The sequence below is a fragment of the Dromiciops gliroides genome, chromosome 3 (assembly GCF_019393635.1).
Source record: "Dromiciops gliroides isolate mDroGli1 chromosome 3, mDroGli1.pri, whole genome shotgun sequence".
NCBI classification, from domain to species: Eukaryota; Metazoa; Chordata; class Mammalia; order Microbiotheria; family Microbiotheriidae; genus Dromiciops; species Dromiciops gliroides.
The window spans coordinates 10797828-10818052 of record NC_057863.1 but is presented as its reverse complement, the minus strand read 5'-3'; the positions used below and the strand labels follow the sequence as shown (position 1 = coordinate 10818052).

Here is a 20225-nt window from a genome sequence, read left to right as displayed (position 1 = left end):
GTACCTGGATAACCTGTGTTCCGTTTCAGTCACTTCTTCCCATTTCCCTGGTCTCTAGCTGCTGAGGGCACATTAGTAATTTCTGGATATGTCTTGCTGTCATCATCACATTCTTAGGGCTGCAGATTGGAAACCTGGAGCCTCCCCTGCCTGATCACAGGTTCCTCCTTCCCTCTTCATCTGATACTTCCTTAAATCCATAATCTTCCCCTTCCAATTCTTCAGCACTTCCAGAGGGCAGACCTCTCAGGATGTACTGTCTACATCCCTGTTCCTGGATTTCTATTCTTCTCCCCTAACTCCCTTTCAGATCTTGGGGATGGGGGGAAAGGAGCACTTGTCTTTTAAGGGTGTGTTAAAGAAAGAAATCGCTGATACTTCAAGACCCTGGAGGAATAGTTACCAGGAGAAAGTAAATAAAACATTTCTTGGCTTTAAAAAAAAAAACAAAACACAATTGAAGAGGTAGGGGTGTGTATGTGTGTGTGTGTGTGTGTCTGAGAAAACTGCTAATCATTTATGCCTGGTTACGATACAGTTGTACAGTAATGATTTTCCATGTTGTTGAAATATGTCTAATTTTAAAATAAAAGTAAACCAGTGAACCTGACTTGGGTGCATGACTTAGGGGCTCAGTCTCATTCCTCAGTAGCCAACCTTGACTGTTCATTTTTCACAGTTTTGCTTATGTGGCTTGGCCATCTCATGACTTGAACGAAGTCGGAGGCCACCAATCACTCTTCCAGTAGTAATGGGAATGGAGACAGGCTTGTGAGTTTTTTTAGGAAGCTGGAGCCCAAAGCCAGCAGGGGCTTGAGAGGGCTGGTGGTGAGGGTGCAATGGCTGGGACTTGGGGCTCTCAGGAGTGAGTCATTTCTTGGTGCTGTTTTTGTCCTGTCCTTGCCATGGTTGTGCTGCTGTCTTCTATAGTTGGTCCCAGCTTCTCCCCTCTAGAATCTTAAGGGAAGAGACCAAGTACACTTGTGTCCTTTCAGGAGCCCACTAGCCTGCTCATCGCTCTCCCCCTCTTTATTTTTAGGAAACTTGCTGTTTTTGATACATGGAGTTCCCTGGCTGTTCACATAGCGATGGACAACACTGTGGTGATGGAGGAGATAAGTAAGTCATTGAAATGTTGGGAGAGCCAGCAGAGGCACAGTTAGAACTGTGGGAAGCCTCAGATAAATCAGAACAAAGTCCCGGTGTTTGACGAAGCTGGATTGTAAACTTGGGACCAAATGGATTGCAGAACACTCAGTACAGGGTGTGGACTTTGAGGAGAGAGGGAAAGAAGAAAATTATTTTGGATTAAAATAGCCTTCAAGAAGTTTAGAACCAGAATAGGGTTGTGTGGGTGGCTGACTAGTGTCCTGCAGTGTTGGGGTAAGGAGCGGGGGCGGCCAGTGGCCTGTACTCAGACAAACAGAAGTGCCTAGTATGAAAGAGAAATAGCATAGGCTCAGCAAAAGGATAGAAAATGAATTGGAAATCCAGAGGGCTCCTGGGAGAGCACTAGAGAGCTAAAATTATCATTGCAGATTGAGGAAGAAAGAGTAAAAGGGCAGTGTCGTGTGGCCTATGCTCTGCTGTATCCTCAACACAGATATAACCCACTCAGATACTCTCAGATGCTTGCTCCAATGTTAGGTCACATTTCATCTGGTAGATGTTGGGGTATCAGGTTCTCAGTGCTCCTCTTACCTAAGCAGCTCCTCCTTCAAGAATATGATGGCCTGAAGTATGTGATGATGATGGAATATTATTGTGCTATAAGAAATGACAAGCAGGATGACTTCAGAAAGACTTGGAAAGACTTGTATGAACTGATGTAGAGTGAAGTGAGCAGAACCAAGAGAATGTTGTGCACAGAGACAGCAATACTGTTTGATAAAGAACTGTGAAAGACTTAACCGTTCTCAGCAATACAATGATCCAAGACAATCCCAAAGGACTCATGATGAAGCAGACTATCCACCTCCAGAGAAAGAGCTGATGTTGATGGAACACAGACTGAAGCAGGCTCTTTGTCACTTTCTTTCATTTTTTTCTTTTGAGTCTTCTACAAAATGACTAATATGGATTGCATGATTGCACATGTATAACCCATATCTGATTGCTTACCCTTTTGGGGCTGGGGTGGGGGAAGGAGGAATAGACATTGGAACTCAAAACTTTAAATAAATGCTCACCACCCAAAAATTAACTAATTAACGAAGAGGACTAAGGACTTTAAAAACCCAAAGAATAGGATGGCTGTGGGCGTCCATCTTTAGGCTTCTTCAGCCATTCACCATCCGCCCATTGTTTCCCAAAGAGGGTCCTAAGGGCAGATTTCATAAAAAATAGTTTGAAAATACAGGCTGCCATTTTGGAAGAATTTAAAGCTTGGTTGTTAACTCTTTAAAAGGGCTGAAATGAGTGTTTTTAATAGTCACCCAAATACTGGACTTTTTCTATTAGTGCTTTAGACTCCACAGTCTCACAGAATCACCAGATAGGAGCTGGAAGTGACTTCAGAGGCAATTTTGTGCGGCTGCTGCCTCGACAAGAATTCATGACCCAACCAGTGGTCACCTGACCTTGGCTCAAAGACTTTGAGTGAGGAGGGACCCAGTATTTCTGAAAACAACTCACTTCTCTTTTGCACAGCTCTTAAATTGTTGTTGCTTACATCAGGCCAAGTTTATATGATGGTAAGGAAGAAAAACAAGTGTGTTTGGGCAGGAGGAGACGTCCACACTGATACCTTGTCTTGGGGGCCATTGAACGTTGGCCCCAGAAAGATGATTTTGGCAGATAACGGAGTGGGAGAGACTAGAGTCAGGCAGAGCAGTCCTGTCATCTTCTCTGCTGGGGCCGTGCGAAGAAGGGAGAGCCCTTAAGGATGTCCTGGATTCAACAGGCTCTGGTGACAGTCGGGTTGTAGGGAATGGAAGGAGAAGGGAGCTGAGGTGATCCTGGGGGGATGGTGCCCTGCACTGAGGCCAGGTCAGTGAGTGATGCTGTCTGCTGGAGGCCCTAGAAGCCCACCCATCTTGGAGGGGATCCTACCCAGCAGGTGGGGTCAGAGCTGTAGACTGGAGCTCAGGAAGGAATTGTGATTGAAGGACTTACTTAGCATGTGCCAGGCCCTGTGCTGGGGCTACCGCTGAGCCCCCAAGGGTAGGCACCCGCAGGAGAGGGCAGTGGCCAGGAAGCAAGGCTGGGAGAAGTCCCCTGTAGTTGCCCTCCTGAGCTCATCAGCAGATGTGAACTGGGTTCATTCGTTACCAAAAATGTGTCCAGGAGTTCCACAGTGATTGTTTGGAGCTTAGCCTCTCACTACTCGTGTGCTATTTTTTCCCTTTTTAGGGAAGTTGTGCAAGGCGGCTTTTCCACACTCAGATGCTGCTGCGTTTCCTCCAGACTCAGAACTGCTCTCCAACGGGTACCCCCCAGGAGCTGAGGTCACTGACAGGTCGTCACAGTGGAAACCACTGGTGTTGCTGATCCCTCTCCGCCTGGGTCTCACAGATATCAATGAAGCTTACACTGAAACCCTGAAGGTAGGCTTTGGGGAGCAGTAGTCAGTCTGCTGGCTTCTTCCCCAACCTGAAGCAAGTCTGGATTTCACTTGTTTTCTTTTCAAAGATGAAGAGCGTCGAGGTGTTGTCAGATTCTCGGGGGCGGGCTTTCCTTCAGCCTCCAAACCAGTACTTGAAGTAGCAGGCGTTTGGGGCCGGGTGCGTGGCAGTTCTGAATACCCACGCCGCTTGGTCAGACAGCTGTTTTGGGGGTGTCACAGAGGCTGTATGGGGAGAGTTTGTAAGCTGACAGGGCTAGGTTTGGGCACGGTGTCTCATCTGGCTCAGTTTGCTGGGATGACTGAATATTATGGTTAAATGGTGAATAGCAATTTTAGGGGTCATCTCTTCTACTCCCCACCCCCACTTTTTTTTTTTTTAAGGGTGAGGAAATAGCAGTGAAGTGACTCCAAAGCAAACTTAAGATCAGTAATGGGTCACACAGTTAATGATGACTTTGGCCTGGAGCCAAGGCCTCTGGGTCCTATGGCTACCAGAACTGCCTAAAGTCCCATGTACATCGATTTGGAGAGTCTTGTAGTGCCTGGGGTTGTGATACATAACAGAGGAGTTGGAGCATGTTGGGGCAGATGAAGTGTTTGCTCTTACTCGGCCAATGTACAGGGCTGTGTTTCCTGGAGGGCCAGGCAGCAGCTCGGGGCTGGGGTGGGCGGTTAGAACCTGTATCTCCCAGCACAAGGCCCCAGGCAGTGGCCCTCACTGACCTGACAGATCCACAGAACTTATAGACAATCTCTTCCCATTCCCCAGAACCAGAGCGTTCTTACTTGGTGACGGGGCTTGAAATATGAAGCCCTTGTCCTCTGGGAGCTTCCTGTTGGAGGCTCGTCACTCTTGCTCTCTCTTCTCCATCCTTGTCACCATTCTTCCGTTCCCAAACATGAAGCTCATCTTGACCTCCTGGTTCTCACGAGTGCCTTACAGTCAAGAATCACCGGGCTCATCCACGCTCCTCTCAGGAGGGCTCCGTCCTTCCTGTTCCCCTCACCTTTTGGAAGTCAGTGGCACTTTGCGCCTGATCTCTGTGGGTGCTTCCCAATAAGTCATAAGGTCCAACCCCCTCATTTTGCAAATTAGGAAACAGTCCCACAGAGGGTGAGGGACTTGCCTGTGGTCTCTGGTTTGAATTGCTGACAGTTCCAAGGCATCACACACGTCCTTGTCGGGTGAGGGTTCCTCAAATGCTGCTTTTATCTTATCATGGCTGTGCTCCAGCACCTGCTTCCCCTGAGCCCATCGGAGATCTGTGCTTCTCAATCAGGCATTCAGGGCCTTCCATCGACTGGTTCATTGGACTTGATTCCCTCTCCCCCCCACTCCAGTCTCAGGGCTTGAGTCAAACCAGGCCCTTGGCTCTCCTTGTGCCATGCTGGTTTTGCCTTTCTCATGCTAGTTCCCACCCCATGATGTCTTTTCCTCCATTTCTCAATCCTGTCCTTTCTCTAGGGCCTCCCTTCTCTATGAAGCCTTCCCCAAGCTTGCCCTTCCCGAGCTCTCTCCCTGATAGGCCGTCCCTTACCCTCTACCCTTGTGGCACTCTCCAGGTGGGTGTGTATGGGTGTGGGTGTGTGTGGGTGTGGGTGTGTATATGTCTCTTTCCTCTCTCTGTCTCTCGTGTGTGTGTGTGTGTGTGTGTGTGTGTGTGTGTGTGTGTGTGTGTGTGTGTGTGTGTGTGTGTGTGAGAGAGAGAGAGAGAGATGTGTGAGATATTTTCCTTGCATGGGCCCTTCATAGCTGTTCTTTTCAAACGTGTGTGTGTGTGTGTGTGTGTGTGTGTGTGTGTGTCTCCTCCTCAGAGTGAGCCCCCTGGCAGCACCATCCCCACCCCTCCTGATGGCGCCATCTTGGTTTTCTTGTGTTGTGTTTTTCTTCACTGGCCCTCATCATGTATTATGTCTCAGTGGTTCTCTTTCTCTTTCTTCCCCCTGTTTCTTCTGCAGCACTGTTTTATGATGCCCCAGTCCCTGGGAGTAATTGGAGGGAAGCCCAACAGTGCTCACTACTTCATTGGATATGTAGGTGAGTCGCCCACAGCTCTGGATTACTGTGGTATCCAAATTGCCTTGAAATTTAAAAAAGGAGAAAAAGAAGAGTGCTCAGTGTATCCCAGTGACGTGAAATTCATGCCATGGAGCAATGCTGCAGTCTTTTCCCTTTCCTCCCCCACCCCACACTCCTCTGTTGTGTTTATGTTAGCACACTGAGTTGGAGGAGATCTGGCGTGCCACCCTTTTCCAAGGGATCATCCCTCACTGAGGAGGTACTTTCTTCTGTGTTTCTCCTTCCTTAGTTTGGGCCTCATCACCCTAAGCCCAACTTTGTTTGTGTGTGGCCTTACATGAGCCTTCTTTTTTCCCATCCCAAAGCTGCCCACTCGCCCATCAAGCAGTCTGTAGTTTTAAGGACTCGAACATTCTTGCCCCCATTCAGTTTTCACTTTCTTTATTCTCTCACCTTTTTCCCTTGAGTTGATTTTTATGTAAGGAGAGCAGGACCACTGCCTGCTCACTTCCCTCCTTGTCCAGGATGTTTGCTTACTCTCTCTCATTTTCCCCTCTCTGCTCACCCAGGGGAGGAGCTGATTTACCTGGACCCACATACAACTCAGCCTGCCGTGGAGCTGGCCGAAGGCGGCATTTTCCCCGATGAGACCTTCCACTGCCAGCACCCTCCGTGCCGCATGAACATCGGGGAGCTTGACCCCTCCATCGCCGTGGTTCGTATCCAGTGCTACCCCGTCTGTGTGTTTAGTCTTTATATGTCACGGCCGTTACTACCTATCCTCATCCCCTTTTGAGCCAAAGAAAAACACTTAAGCAAAAGCTTGCTGTGCTGAAATTTTGTCTGGCAGTGGTGGACTCCCTGCTGTGAAGTGGGAAGTATGTTTGTTTGTGGGCCTTCTGTGTTTCCTGCATTGCCCAGGAGGCTCTTTTCCTTTGGGGATCTCATTTTCATTGTTGGAGTCCTCATCTACATCATTGCCTATGAATCTTCGTCCCTGAATCCTTCCTAATACACAATATTCCCATTTTCAATAATCCTCGAATCAATGGGTACCTATTTGGTTTTGTTTGTTTGTTTTGGGGGGGGGTGTTTGAGTACTGCTAGGAGTAATTCTTGGTTTCCTTTGGGCCTTTTTCTTTGTCTTTGACCTCCTTAGAGGCGTCTGCCTGATGGGAGCATACTCACCACCTTGCTTCTTTTGAATGTAGCTGTGAGCTGAAAAGGTGGTTCTTCCCCTTTCACATATATTTTTATTTCTGGGACCATCTTCTTTGTCAGCAGGGTCCTCAGATCACTTTGGGGGAGAGCACAGTTTTTTGCCAAGGCATCTTAAAAGTAAAAGGAACCCTTGGAATTGAAATGAAGCTACCCAACCAATAATGAACATCTTCCCATTGCCTTGAGTCTGACTCTAATACCTTAGAGTGTGGAGGTAACCCCTGGGTTCAGCAGGGCTAAGGCCTTTCAGAGCTGAAAAGCCCTGGCCGGTCTTGCTCTGCCTGGGTACTGGGGCAAACTCCTTACAGGCTGTTCTCTGGGCTCACCCCAAAAGGATGACTGCTTCTCAGCCTCGGCAGCCCTCAGAGGCTCAAAGACTTTTCATTGCTGTTGGGAAAGAAGGTTCTAAATCCTCAAATCACAGACCCAGATTTGTTTTTCTCTCCTTTCTTTGGAAACTCTTTTCACTTAAATTGTACTGAAGTACCAAGAGGGCTCTTTTCTCAGCTCATGTTAATTTCTTAACCCATAGGTCTACCTTGCTCCCACACCCAACAAACTCCCTTATAACAAAGATTTAAATGACAAAAACAAAACTTAGCAAAGCCAGACATAGTGTCCTTTTCTGGCCACATGTGAAACATTTTGCACCTGTCATCCTCACCTTTTCAATTGAAGGAGGAAGGACATTTTCTGATCTCTTTTCTGCAGCCAAGCTTGGTCATTTTGATTACAGTGTTCAATTTTGTTTCATTCATCTTTCTTTATACATTATTGAAGTCATGTATATTATGAAATTTCTTTTTCTTAAATCTGCTTGCTTCTTACCATTTTTGCATAGAGATTATCAGAAAAACTCTTGGTCTTTGTAGCTCCCTCACATTTAATTGACTCTCCAGAAAGTGCTGAAGCTTGCATTAATTCAGATATTGGATCTTTAACAAGACAGAACCTGTCGGCCTCTAGCATACCCCAATCCGGTCCTTCCCTCAGTCAGGAGCAGTGGACTGAGGCCAAATGAGGTTGCTGTCAGGAGAAACTTCCCTCCCCTGAGAGGGGGCAGGTCCTCATCCAAGGAGCAGGGTGTTGTCTTGTGGCATGGCCTGAACTGCAGGTCTGAAGGGTTCTGAGAGCAGAGACCCTGCCAGCCTAAAAATGCTGCAGGTCGGCCACCAGGGTACAAGAGACACTTCCGGCCTCTGCATCTCCCGGAGGCCTCCGTGTGTGGCTCTCTGCCTTACTGGAGGAAGCGTCCTCAGACACAAGCATGACTCGGAAGCATGAAGGGTTACAGCCCCTCTCAGATCTTTTAGAAATGCCTGCAAGCCTTGGCAGCACAGAGTGACCAGGGAGGGGGCTCCGGGAGACTCACCTCTGGGGAGGTCCACTAAAATTGCTCTTTGTACAGGCGCCCAAGGCTTCCCAGATTAAACCGGCCATTCTGACACTCCTTGGTTTTCCCAGATGCAGCAGCTTCTCAGCTCCTGCCTCCAGGTCCTTGCCCACCTCTTGGGAGTCCCAGCTCCCTTCCCCTGTCGAGGCCTTGACTGATGCCCCGAGTGGTTGCTGCTAGTCTAGAGTAATGGCTTTTACTTTGCATGCCATGCTTAGCTTTCGTGCGGGTGCTGTGTCCCATCTGGAGAGAGCAGCCTTTTGAAGGCAGTGACTGTATCCCTCAGGTCTGGGGCAGTGCCTGACACAGTACTTCAGAAATGCCAGCTGTTTGGTGCCCATCAGGCCCAGGAGCACCACAGACATTTTTAACTTTCTTGGGGATGAATTGGGAAAACTTGGGCTTTAGTGCTTTGATTCTTCTTCCAAATTCCAGAAAGGCCCCTCGAAGGGAGCTGGTTTTATCCCTCTGCATTATGATTGATCCTGCTTTTTTTCTTGCTAAGATTTTATGTCTGTCCAGTATGACTCAACAACTGTTTGTTACAGAGCTGAGTGAAATACGGAGAACTACCGGCATGCATGTGGGATGTCCCCACACTCAGCCTGCTCCCCTTTCCCCAGGAGTAAAATTATGGGGAGTGGGCCATAGAGAAGTTAGGGATGTGCTTGAGGTTCCAGCTAGTGAGTGTCCTGGAGTGGTTTTGAAACCACTGTCTTCCTAGTTGCCAAATGTGACATTCAAAAAGTTGGGGAGGTGTAATTTCTGGGTGATGAGTCATTTTATTAATAAAAGAGGTCAGTGGCACTGTGGAATGCCAAAGATGAATTGCAGGGGCGGACCCAATTTATCTGCCCTTGGAAGAGTGGATGTTCCTGAGGGTGGCAATCAGCTCCGGTTAGTTAGCAGTTAACGAGGGAATGAATGTTACAGTGCTAAGTAGGTCCTTTCCAAAGGGGCTGAGAGAGTGACATCTCTACGGCCACACCACCCCCAGCTTGGGGCAATCTGATCATCTCCCCACCTAGCCCGGAGTAGAACATAGTGGCCTTCCCTACCTTAGATTACATTGGAAGGTCAGACGGTGTCCGACCCTAAATTGAGGAGAGCTCAAGAGACACAACTTTGAAACGAGGACTGTCGAAAGTCAGGGGCTCTAAATCTCTCCAGGTCATCGGTTATCAATGATCATTTCTCTTGGGTGCCCTCTTACTGCACTGTGCTACCACAGGTGGCCAGGTAGGACATTTACCCAAAATACGGAGCAAACAAACAGGAGGTGGTGGGTGAGGAGAGGCCTCATGGAGGAGTTGGGGATAGATACAAGACAGAAGAAGAACAGCCTCTGCCCTTGTCTGGTTTCTGTTGTAGGGGGAGAGACCACACGGACACAGCCAAAGTAACCTTGGGCTAGGTGGTGGCACTGACAACTAGGGGGACCAGGATGGTGGTCCTGGAGCTGAGTTTGCAGGGAGCACCCAACCAGACTCCCAGCAGCCAAGTTGGGGAGGAAGGGCGTCCCAAGGACGGGCACAGGGAGAGAGCATCTGGTGTGAGTAGTGACGAGGCCATGGGGTACCGGGAGGGAAGCAACGTCAACAAAGGCTGCAAAGGCAGGAGGTGGTGCCTGCACTAGAGAATCCTCTCCATTTCCTCTAGTGGGGGGTGGGAGAGCCTGCTTCTCTTTTGCTTAGGCTGGTCAAGGATTCCCTTCCCTCAGCCCCAAACCTTACTCCTGCCTTGTATGTTGGGGCCAAGCCTGCCTTGTATGAAGGGTCCCTCTTGGCTGAGATAGTCTACAAACGCTGGCCAGCTCTCCTGCGGCTCTGGAGTGTGCTTTTCTCCACTGCTAATGTCTCTTGCCTGGTCCTAGACAATTGTACGCCTCTTCATGTAGCCTGAGGATGCATTAGCTTGGGAGGGGGGGGTGCTGTCATATCTCACTGTTCACTGACATTGAACTGAGGTTCACAAGAATCCCTCTTTTTTGGTCAAGTGCTTATCAGTCTGTGCCTCCCCAGTCTTATACTTGGAGAGGTTGAATTTCAAAATTCATCCCTCATTTCATTAGGAGGACCTTTTCCCCACATCTCTTTTAAGATCTAAGTTTGTCATCGAATACCTTGTATATCCGTAGAGACGATTCTCCCTTTTCCTTCTCAGGATTGTTCATCTTTCTGTCTTCAGAATTTCATTCTTGAGTTTCTTATACTTCTTTAGGCCACAGAGTTGTCCCCTGTCCTTTAAACCTGTACAAATCTGGCGTCCCAAAATCTAGGGACATACCACTTTTCTGCTGATTTTCTCTCCTCTATCACTTATTCTCTGATGGAATGACCCCTGTTTTTTCACACACACTTTATCACACACCTGCTCTGTGTGATACATGTCAAAGAGCTGTAGTTACAAAAGCTAAAAGTTCCTGCCCTTTTAGAAGGTTCTGTTTTACTTCAGGGGACACCGCCCCCCCACAAATTTGTCCAGAGATGAGTGAGTGGTGGGGATCCCCAAGCGATGAGCTCCTATGTGCTGCCGATTTGGAATGAAGAAGTGTGAGATCAAGGTTGGATGGTGAAAGGGCCTTGTGCATTGAGCTAATAAGTCTTGGGATTGAACCAGATGCTCAAGGAAGGGCCCAAGGTCAGGCTCCTGGGGGGACTCCCTGCCTGAAGGAGTTTGAGAAGGACCAGAGAGCCAGCAGAGGAGACCAGGAAAGGAGAAAGATGGGAGGGAGGTGAGACAGAGGACAAGAGAGTGCCCTGAAGGGGCTGTGATCCAGCAGGGCTCAGCACTTGGAACAGAGCGGGGATTAGTGGGTCCCTGGCAACTGCTCTTTCTTGTTAGGGCAGAGCTGCACCCCCTCCAGGACAGACGGTTCCCCACTGGCGTCTCCACGTTCTGTTCTGGCTGCTGTCCTTTTGGCAGAGAAAAAGCTCACGGCCTGGCTAGGTAATTGAAGGTTTCCCACACTCCTCCATCAGGCCTCAGGGTCAAGTTTGTGATCTGTTTGTTATGAGGTAGATTAAGGGCTGAGTTGACTTTGCTCAAATGTGAGGATTATTTCAAATATCTTGTCATTTAAAAGCAGTGTGTGTTCTAGTAATACTAGCGAAGTCTAGATTCATCAAATAATCCCTATGGTCAGTCAACATGGGTTTTGTTTTGTTTTTTTTCTCTTTAAAAATTTAATTTTTTCCAAAGACATGTAAAAACAAATTTTTTTAAATAAAATTTTGAGTTCCACATTTTTCCCCTCCCTCCCTAAAATGGTGAACAATTTGAGACAGGTTATATGTGTGCTATCATCAACATCTGTTTATTAAACGTTTACTATGGTTCTCATGCTCAGCACTGAGTTTAGTTTTTATTAATAATGTTTTCTAATATTTGGAATAATTTTTTATTCTGATTTTAAATTTTGCTTGATTTTTCTTTTCTTTTTCTAGTTTTCTCTTTGGGTACTGTTTCAACTGTATGTGTTAACTAAAATATTTTTAGGGTTTAAAGTTTTGATTTTATTGTTAGTAGATTTGAAAAAACCTTTATTAGGGGGGCAGCTAGGTGGTACAGTGGATAAAGCACCGGCCCTGGATTCAGGAGTACCTGAGTTCAAATCCAGCCTCAAACACTTGTCACTTACTAGCTGTGTGACCCTGGGCAAATCACTTAACCCCCATTGCCCCGCAAAAAAGAAAAAACCTTTACCATTCATAGGTAGCACTCAGTTGTTGAAGGGAAAAAGTTACTAAACTCTTATTTTTGTGACTTTTTCCTTAAAGCATTTCAATAAACACAGTTACTGGAACCAAAAATCTTGTGCCTCCATAGCTATTTCAGTTAAGGCCTGCAGTCAGATCAGAATGGGAAGGGAGAAGAGTCTGAAGTTGTAAGGAGGAGGAGGGGAGACAAGGGAGCAGAGTGTGCCAAAGCTGTTCCCACTGCTCCTTTTGCTAGATCGGCTGATTGGAGCCACTGCCGTGCCTGGGCTGGATGTTTTTCGGTTTCTATCTTGGTTGGTGTTTCCACATTTCCACTTAAACTAGATTTCTATTTTAGGGGTTTTTCTGCAAGACTGAGGAAGACTTCAATGATTGGTGCCAACAAGTCAAAAAGGTTTGTCTTAATTCTTTTTCCTTTCAGTCTTTATGAAATCAGAATCTATATTTTTTAAGTAACAGGTAATACTGGGAACTGTTCTATGTTATATATTAAAGGGAGCTTAAAGGTGGTTTTGAATTTACTGAATCATATTTGTATCGTATCTGTACCTCAATTGATAGTATATTTTTCTTTGTACCTTCAGTTATGTAAGTTATAAACAACTGAAGAGATCTGACAAAAGATTATCTTTGTGGAAAATAATATTGAAATTTTCCAACGGGGACCGCCTCATTGGAAACTTTCCTTCCAAGTGTCAGGTCTCTGGTATACCTTCGGCTCTGGAACATTATGGAAAGGATCGTTAAATAATACACCAAGTTTATGCTCAAGCTTCTTTGTGTGGTTTTCCTCACAGTTATCTCGAATCCCAGGAGCCCTGCCGATGTTTGAGCTGGTCGAGCGTCAGCCTTCACATTTCTCGTGCCCAGACGTTCTGAATCTCTCACTAGGTAACATCCATCTTGTCCTTATAGTAGACAGTGTGGGAGCCTGTGGGATTTGTAGGGATTTTGCTTTAGGGTATTAATTGTTCACACTTGAGGGTTTTTTTTAGATGCCACAGCCAAGGAGAAACAAGACGATTTAAAATATTGGGCCTACATTCTGTCCTAGATTTCTCCCTGTACATTTTTTCTTTTGAATGTTCATCTGTATTTTTGGCCCAGAGAAACAAGCAGCAACTGTTTTTTCTTTACTTTGGTCTTCACTTCTGTGAATATTGAAGTTGTGGATCTCTAGCAAATTTGTGTGGGGTTTTTTGTTTTGTTTTAATATGAGCCCTCCTGTGGACTTAGTAATCTGTGTTGTGATCCATGATTCTTGTTTCATTTTAGTTTTTAACCTATCCAAACACTTGGATTAATTGGCTAATTTGTATATGGCCTTGACATGTGTTTGTGTGTGCAGTTGTTGACCCTAAGCTACCTCTGATGCTTTGACATGAATCAGTGATGTCTATGAGCATCTAGCCCTGGGTCTAGTCGATCACCCTCAATGTTAAAATTCATCACATCCCATTGTTCTCGATTGGGTCAGTGACGAGGTTAACATCAAGCATCATGATTAGGGTGACATCGGGTCAACAACTTTGAGTTTGCCTTTGATTCTTTAATTTAAAAAAAGAGATTTGCTGCGTCATCGCTCTGACCCCCCTCAGATAGAGGCAGCACGGCCTGGTGGGAAGAGGTCTTGATTTAGTCAGAGGAACACGTCGGCTTCGGCCTCCACAGCTCATTGAGGGGTCTCCCCAGGGTCCTCCCCTAGAAAACTTGGGGTCGGACACACTGACCTTGGAGGGCCTTCCTGTTCCTGTCTCAGCCCTTACCTCACTCGGAAGCCTTTCCTGGCCGCACCATTGGGAAAACCCTTTCCTATTTTTTCATTTAATTTTTTTCCCCAAATACATGTAAAGATATCTTTTTGAGTTCCAAATTTTTCTCTCTCCCCCCCACCTCGGTAGCATGCAATTTGATATAGGTTATACATTACAATCATGTTAAACATATTTCCACATTAATCATGTTGTAAGAGAAGAGTCAGAACAAAAGGGAAAAAAACACCCACAAAAAAGAATAAGCAAGAACAATAACAAAAAAGCAACAACAAAAGGGAAAATAGTATGCTTCAGTTTGCATTCAGACTCCATTGTTCTTTTTCTGAGTATGGAGAGCATTTTCCATCATGAGTCCTTTGGCATTGTCTTGGATCATGGTATTGCTGAGAGTTAAGTTTATCACAGTTGATCATCGCACAGTGTTGTTGATACTGTATAGAATGTTCTCTTGGTTCTGCTCATTTCACTCAGCATCAATTCATGTAAGTCTTTCCAGGTTTTTCTGAAATCCATCTGCTTATTTCTTACAGCACAATAGTGTTGCATTACATTCATATACCACAGCTTGTTTAGCCATTCCCCAATGGACGGGCATTCCCTCAATTTCCAATTCTTTACCACCACAAAAAGAGCAGCTATATTTTTGTACAAATGGGTCCTTTTCTCTTTTCTATGATCTCTTTGGGATATAGACCTAGTAGTGGTATTGCTGGGTCAAAGGGTACGCACAGTTTTATAGCCTTTGGGGCATGGAACCCTTTCGATTTAAATTTTCTCTACTGGTTCCTTCAGTTAGTACGTGTGCGCAGGCTGGCACCAGTAATGATCTTTTCATGTCCATGAGATCTTTCCTCTCCCCAGTTAGAATATGAGCTCCTTAAAAGCAAGGAGCTGACCTTATGCTTTAGAGCCCCCACAGCCCCTAGGTTAGCACTTTGCCCCAGCAAGTACTCAGTGAAGACCTTGTGGTTCTACTAGGACTCTTCCCCTCTCTTCTACCCCATCCCCACCCAACCCAAACACTCCACTGACCTGAAATGATTTATTTTCTCTCCCCTAGATTCTTCCGATGTAGAGAGACTGGAAAGATTCTTTGATTCAGAAGACGAAGACTTTGAAATTTTGTCTCTTTGAGAAGGCTAGGAAACTGACTTGCCCGACCTGTGTTGCGTGGGGGGTGGGGGGGTGGGGAGGGAAGCCCCTCTGAGAGCCCGGCTCACCGGTTTTCACAGGCGCTTGATGACATCCCAGTGTTCCATCCATCCCAACGCAGAGTGTGCATCGTCTGCATTCTGTCCTCGGATCAAGAATATGTTTTCATGGAAGCCTTAATGCTCGGAGTCCGGATCCTTTTTCAGGAGATGGAGATGATGGTGCCTGGCTGTGTGGGAGGAGCAGAGCCAAGACTAACGGACGTCGTCATAATCGCCGTTGAGGAGTGGGGAAGGGCTCTCTCCCCACTGGCCAGGCTGGGGCAGAGGAGCTCACGGTCCGACTCCTCAAGTTCTTGGCTTCAGTCGGCTTTGGGTGTCAGCTCCTCTTTAGTTACGCTGCAGGAACAGAGACACACTGGGGCTGCACAGCCTTCAAGTGGAAGTCTCTGAAGCCACCTGCAGCGGACCGGACTCTCACACCGACTTTGACCTAGTGTTCCACAGAGTGATGCTGCTCTTGCTTCATATGCAGTGCTTTCTTGCAGACACTTACTGTCTGTCTTTGTCTTCTTTAAGCTCTATCCTACTCCTTCATTATTTTTAAGGGCTACCCTTGGGGGCACAGGGGTGGGAATTGAACTGACTGAATTTTATTATACCAAGATTTCTCATTTTAAAAAAAAAGTTAAAATTGGCAATTTGAGACCACTAAACACACACACACACACACACACACACACACACGCTCTTTCTCCAAAACAAATCCGCCCCTTCCTCCCCCCCCCCCCAAGTTGTTGACAGTATATTTAAAACAAGAGAAAGCAAAAGAGAATGATTTCTCCCCTTGGTGAGGTCGGCGTGCCCCTAAGGTCATAGATCTCTAGTGGGTAAATTCTCTGAGTGGTTGATGCTGTTCTGGAGAGTCTGCAGCATATAAAACAAGGGGTGTCCATGTCATCAGCAATACCGCATTACCATCAGAAGCTAGGGCAGCAGAACAGGCTGCTTTCCTAGGAGGGAAAAGAGATGAAGAAAAGAAACATTTCTCCCATTGAAACAAGAATCAAACTTTGGCCTCTGTTGGCAAGAGCATGAGCAGAAACTGAGAAGATGTGTCCTACCACAGGCAGGATTCTGCCATTGGTGGTTGTGGAAAGGAATGAAGGAGGAGGCAGGCTACAGAGGATGAAGTTGTGTGAGTTGCCCACTTATCACTTCTGGTAACAGCCAACAAGCAGGAATTGCTCCATGTTTTCCGTGCTTTGTGAAATGTTACCTAGGATGGTATTGGCTTTATGCGGTTTTCAACTAACAGTTTTGAGCTTAGCTGGCCAGTGCAGTGATAATCTTAGAAACCAATGGCAAGTCACTGTCATAGTTAAACACTAATCAACCCAACCTGGGATCTTCTCTAGTTCCTCATCAAAAGTGGTCGGTCCTTTTGGTTTTTCTTTTGCCCTTGGATTCTATAGTTGGGTTATTCTCATCTGCACTGCTATAAAAATTAAAACCATTTTAGTCCTTAACCGATTGGATCTTCAGCCGCATTTCAGTATAAAGCTGCCATTTTTCTGAGTGTTGTCAGTTCTTTAGGAAATGTTTAAAGAAAGGGGGAGGGATCTTTGTGGGCCATCTGTTAATCATGTGTATAGGGAATGTGGGTGAAGTGGGTTCTGTGAGGACAAAAATCACTTTGACTATACTTTGTTCCTTAGGAAAGAAAAATCAGTATTTTCAAAAATACTAAGTGCCCAAGTTTGCCACTTTCTGACTCCTGCTTCTGTCCTCAGCAAGTAAAGGGGAGTAAATTGTTAGGAAACACCTGAATATTCCGCTCTATATGGCAAGTGAAATGGATTCAGTGGTTTGACTCCAGTGCCGTGGGTTGTACAGAAGAGACTTGAGGCACCCTACTGAAGTCTAGAAGAAACAAACACCATTTCCCTTTTTCCATTCCTTGTCTTTCACATATATTCAGGGGTGGGTAAAGAGAGTGGGGATTAATTCTCCATTTAGTGCTTTATGTTTTTATCTGAATAAATAACTGACAAGCTTCTTAAAAGCTCTTTGGTTTCTGAAACATCACTGAATTCCAACTGAGATTGGTTTTGTCTGCCTAAAGTTGATGTCATGGGTTGAAGATAGTTCATTTGAGATCAAAACCCTAGAAGGATTGTAACTTTTTCCCAAGATTCTCTTAACAAAATAGGCCTCGTCTCCACCCTTCCTCTGTGGATTCTAGTGTGGAGTGTGGCAGCAAATCCTGAAATGGTAACTGGGGCCTGAGGTGCTCTTGGGCCATTAATACTGTCCATAGGTGGGAATGTTCCTCCTGCCACCAAAGTCTGATGCACCCGACAGATCGAGAACGTTTGCTGGAGCAAGGTCAAAATGTCATGACACAGTGTCCCTGCATGGCAACTTTTTCCCCACAATGTTCTTCACATTTTTTTGCCCTATTATATACTGTTGTTTTCTCTGTATCTGTGATATTTTCTCTCCCTGGGATCACAAGATCATCAGATAGTAGTCAAGACTTGTGCCAATCCAAGGTTGGGCACTGACCTTATTCACAATCTTTGGTCAGTGGTGCCAGTTATTGCCACTGTATGGATGCTATAAATGTGTTAAATCTCTAACTTGCTGATACTGCACTGAAGTATTGGAAACTTCTCCCACAAATTCATGGAATAGGTCACAACATGTTTTTTATAATGATGTCACTGAAGGTGCAGAGAAAATGCTGCTTGTTCCCTGCAGGATGATGGTTTGTAGTTCATTCTGTTCCCTGATTTTGTGTCCACAATACTGCTCATCATTGGGACACAGTGATTGATGCGATGAATATTAGTCCAGGGCTGTTCAGATGGAAGAATTCCCTCCATTCCAAATCAGTGAAAGCTCTTGAACTTTTCATTGGGTTCTCAGGTTTTCCAATCAATCCCTGGTCTCTATATCTGATGGGATCGGAAGGGTCCAAAAGAACAACCCAACTAGTACAGAAATGCATATGACATCTTGGGTGGAACTTTTTCAAATGGAAAAGTCTAAGTAGGAGATAGTTGAAGTATGTGTTCTTTTGAGTTCATTGTGCCTGAGCCCTTGTCTGGCAGAATAATAGAGTGAAGAACAAAACTGGCCTTTTACCTGTCACTATTTGGGTGGGGTTTTTCTGGGGAAATTTAGTTGTTTTGTTTTGGGGGAGGGGCTAAGTTTTCAAATGACAGATTAGCTAATAGCATGAAGGAGCAACAACATAGTTTATCCTGAAGTGAGCCCATATTCTGTCTTGCCTTCTGTGTGCTTGATGAGAACTTTAGCCTAGGAAAAGGTAAGAAAAGTTGTTTTAGGAAAACTGATCAATCTATTTTCTACAATAAGACTACACAGCTCATCTGCGTGAAGACCTTAAAGGTTGCTAGAGAAAGCTTCCCAACTTCCAAATCTGTGAGATGTGTGGCTGCCCTCATTTAAATTAGTCAAGTGCTGATAGGTGTAAGTCAGCCGGTAGGGTGAGTTGGTCTGAGCCTACCTTTGGATCTGGAGGTAGAAGAGAATTCTGCTCATGAAACATCCACGTTCTTGTTGATTACACTCCCTCTGAGAGAACCAAAGAAGGGCATGTTTTGCTAGCAACCTATTTCTTTGCCTTTCCATGAAGTTTCTTCCACAGTATGAGAATAATGAGAGTTTGAAGCAGCCACGGTGCTGGACAAAGGGAGCTTAGTGAAATTAACGTGATCCAAAGTCAGTTTTGCTACTAAAGTAGAGCCTTGTTCTATTTTCTGCTTTATTATTGAATTTGGTATCTGGTAAATCCGTCTTGAACTATCAGAATGGCTTCAGTAAAACTTTCATACCCAATATGGACAGTGAGAGCAGGATTACAATGAGGCTTCAGTGAACTAGACTGGTCACCATTTCCCCACTGGACCTCTTGGGCTGATCTGGTTTGTTTTGGTGGGTTTTTTGGAGTCCTTTTGCTGTTAAAGGTACATGTAAAGGATGAGAAAGCCCAAGGGAACAGACAAAATAATGGAAGACCTAAGATTATCCGGAGGTTAGATAGTTTTCACCCTGAAGTGGCCAGTTGGTTTCTCAAAAGTATGGAAGAGACTTCATGGTGAAGGCAAGGAAATAGGTAGCTAGCAAAAGAATATGCCCTTCTTTGGTGCAGTGTATTTACTGTGTTAGCCGTAATGGTGTTGGTGGTAGTTAGGTTCACTGGAGAGACTAATGTGAATGATTTCTAGCCGACTTTTGTTTGCCCTACCTTTGTACTCCGACAAGAGCATTTGACTATGACTGGAGCATCTTGGGTAGCACTTAGTTCTACGCCTGTGCTTCACGGTACATCAGTGCTATTCTCCAGGCTTGGGTGGAATTGCCCTTTCCCATCTTGTGCAGTAGCGGTTTGGTTTCCTGTGGCTGCTCTCCCCAGCCCAGTGTGCTGAGTGTTAGTGGCAGATTTCAGGACTTCATTGGCTAAATTGGATAACTGTCATTGATAAAGTTGGGTCCTTAAGCTTGTAGCAGGGCCATCTCTTGTAACTTTGTCCTTTGTCACGAAAGGCACAAGCATTCTGTAGAGCAAGGGTTGCAGAATAGCAGCTTACTGGATCTAGCCCTTGGCTTGGTCATTGGTGCCCAAGACCAGAGAATAATGCTTTCCCAGGTGGGATATCATCGCTTATGCAGGCATGTAGTGTAGAGCCTCTGACATTGGAGAACAGCGTGGCACAGTGGAAAGAGCACTGGTTCTGGGGTCAGAGGACCTGGGTTCATATCCCATCTCTGATTCATTACCTGTGTCACCTTGGGCAAGTTACTTATTAACTTCCCTATGCCAGTTTCCTCATCTGTAAAATGATTCTGCCTCAAGTCTTTTTTAGCTCTAGGTCTATTGTGAGCCTATGACTTTTTTTTTTTTTTAGTGAGGCAATTGGGGTTCAGTGACTTGCCCAGGGTCACACAGCTAGTAAGTGTTAAGTGTCTGAGGCTGGATTTGAACTCAGGTCCTCCTGACTCCAGGGCCGGTGCTCTATCCACTGCTCCACCTAGCTGCCCCTGCCTATGACTATTTTCAAAATAAAGCCCTATGAGGAGGCAGCTAGGTGGCACAGTGGATAAAGCACTGGTCCTGGATTCAGGAGGACCTGAGTTCAAATCCTGACCCAGACACATGACACTAGCTGCATGACCCTGGGCAAGTCACTTAACACTGCCCCACAAAAACAAACAAACAAAAAAGCCCTATGAACAAGTATATCCTGTAATGAACATTTTTAAAAGTGGGGATCACATCTCAAAAGCCCATTCTAAAAGATTTTGGCTAGCCTAGTATTCTTTCCATATCTTGGCCCCTGTGGTTCTTGTCC

At 45.8% G+C, this 20225-nt stretch overlaps 1 protein-coding gene across 1 annotated transcript in view; it reads left to right on the top strand.

Moving 5' to 3' along the window:
• The window catches only part of ATG4B (autophagy related 4B cysteine peptidase), a 37924-nt gene extending 21551 nt beyond the window's left edge, over positions 1-16373 (top strand). The window contains exons 7-13 of the mRNA XM_043996694.1: positions 1040-1119; positions 3352-3545; positions 5525-5603; positions 6155-6300; positions 12256-12312; positions 12716-12809; positions 14754-16373. Of these exons, the coding sequence (XP_043852629.1) occupies positions 1040-1119; positions 3352-3545; positions 5525-5603; positions 6155-6300; positions 12256-12312; positions 12716-12809; positions 14754-14827 (724 nt within the window). The 3' untranslated portion in view covers positions 14828-16373. The remainder of the gene's footprint in view (positions 1-1039; positions 1120-3351; positions 3546-5524; positions 5604-6154; positions 6301-12255; positions 12313-12715; positions 12810-14753) is intronic.
• Positions 16374-20225: the final 3852 nt, after the last annotated feature.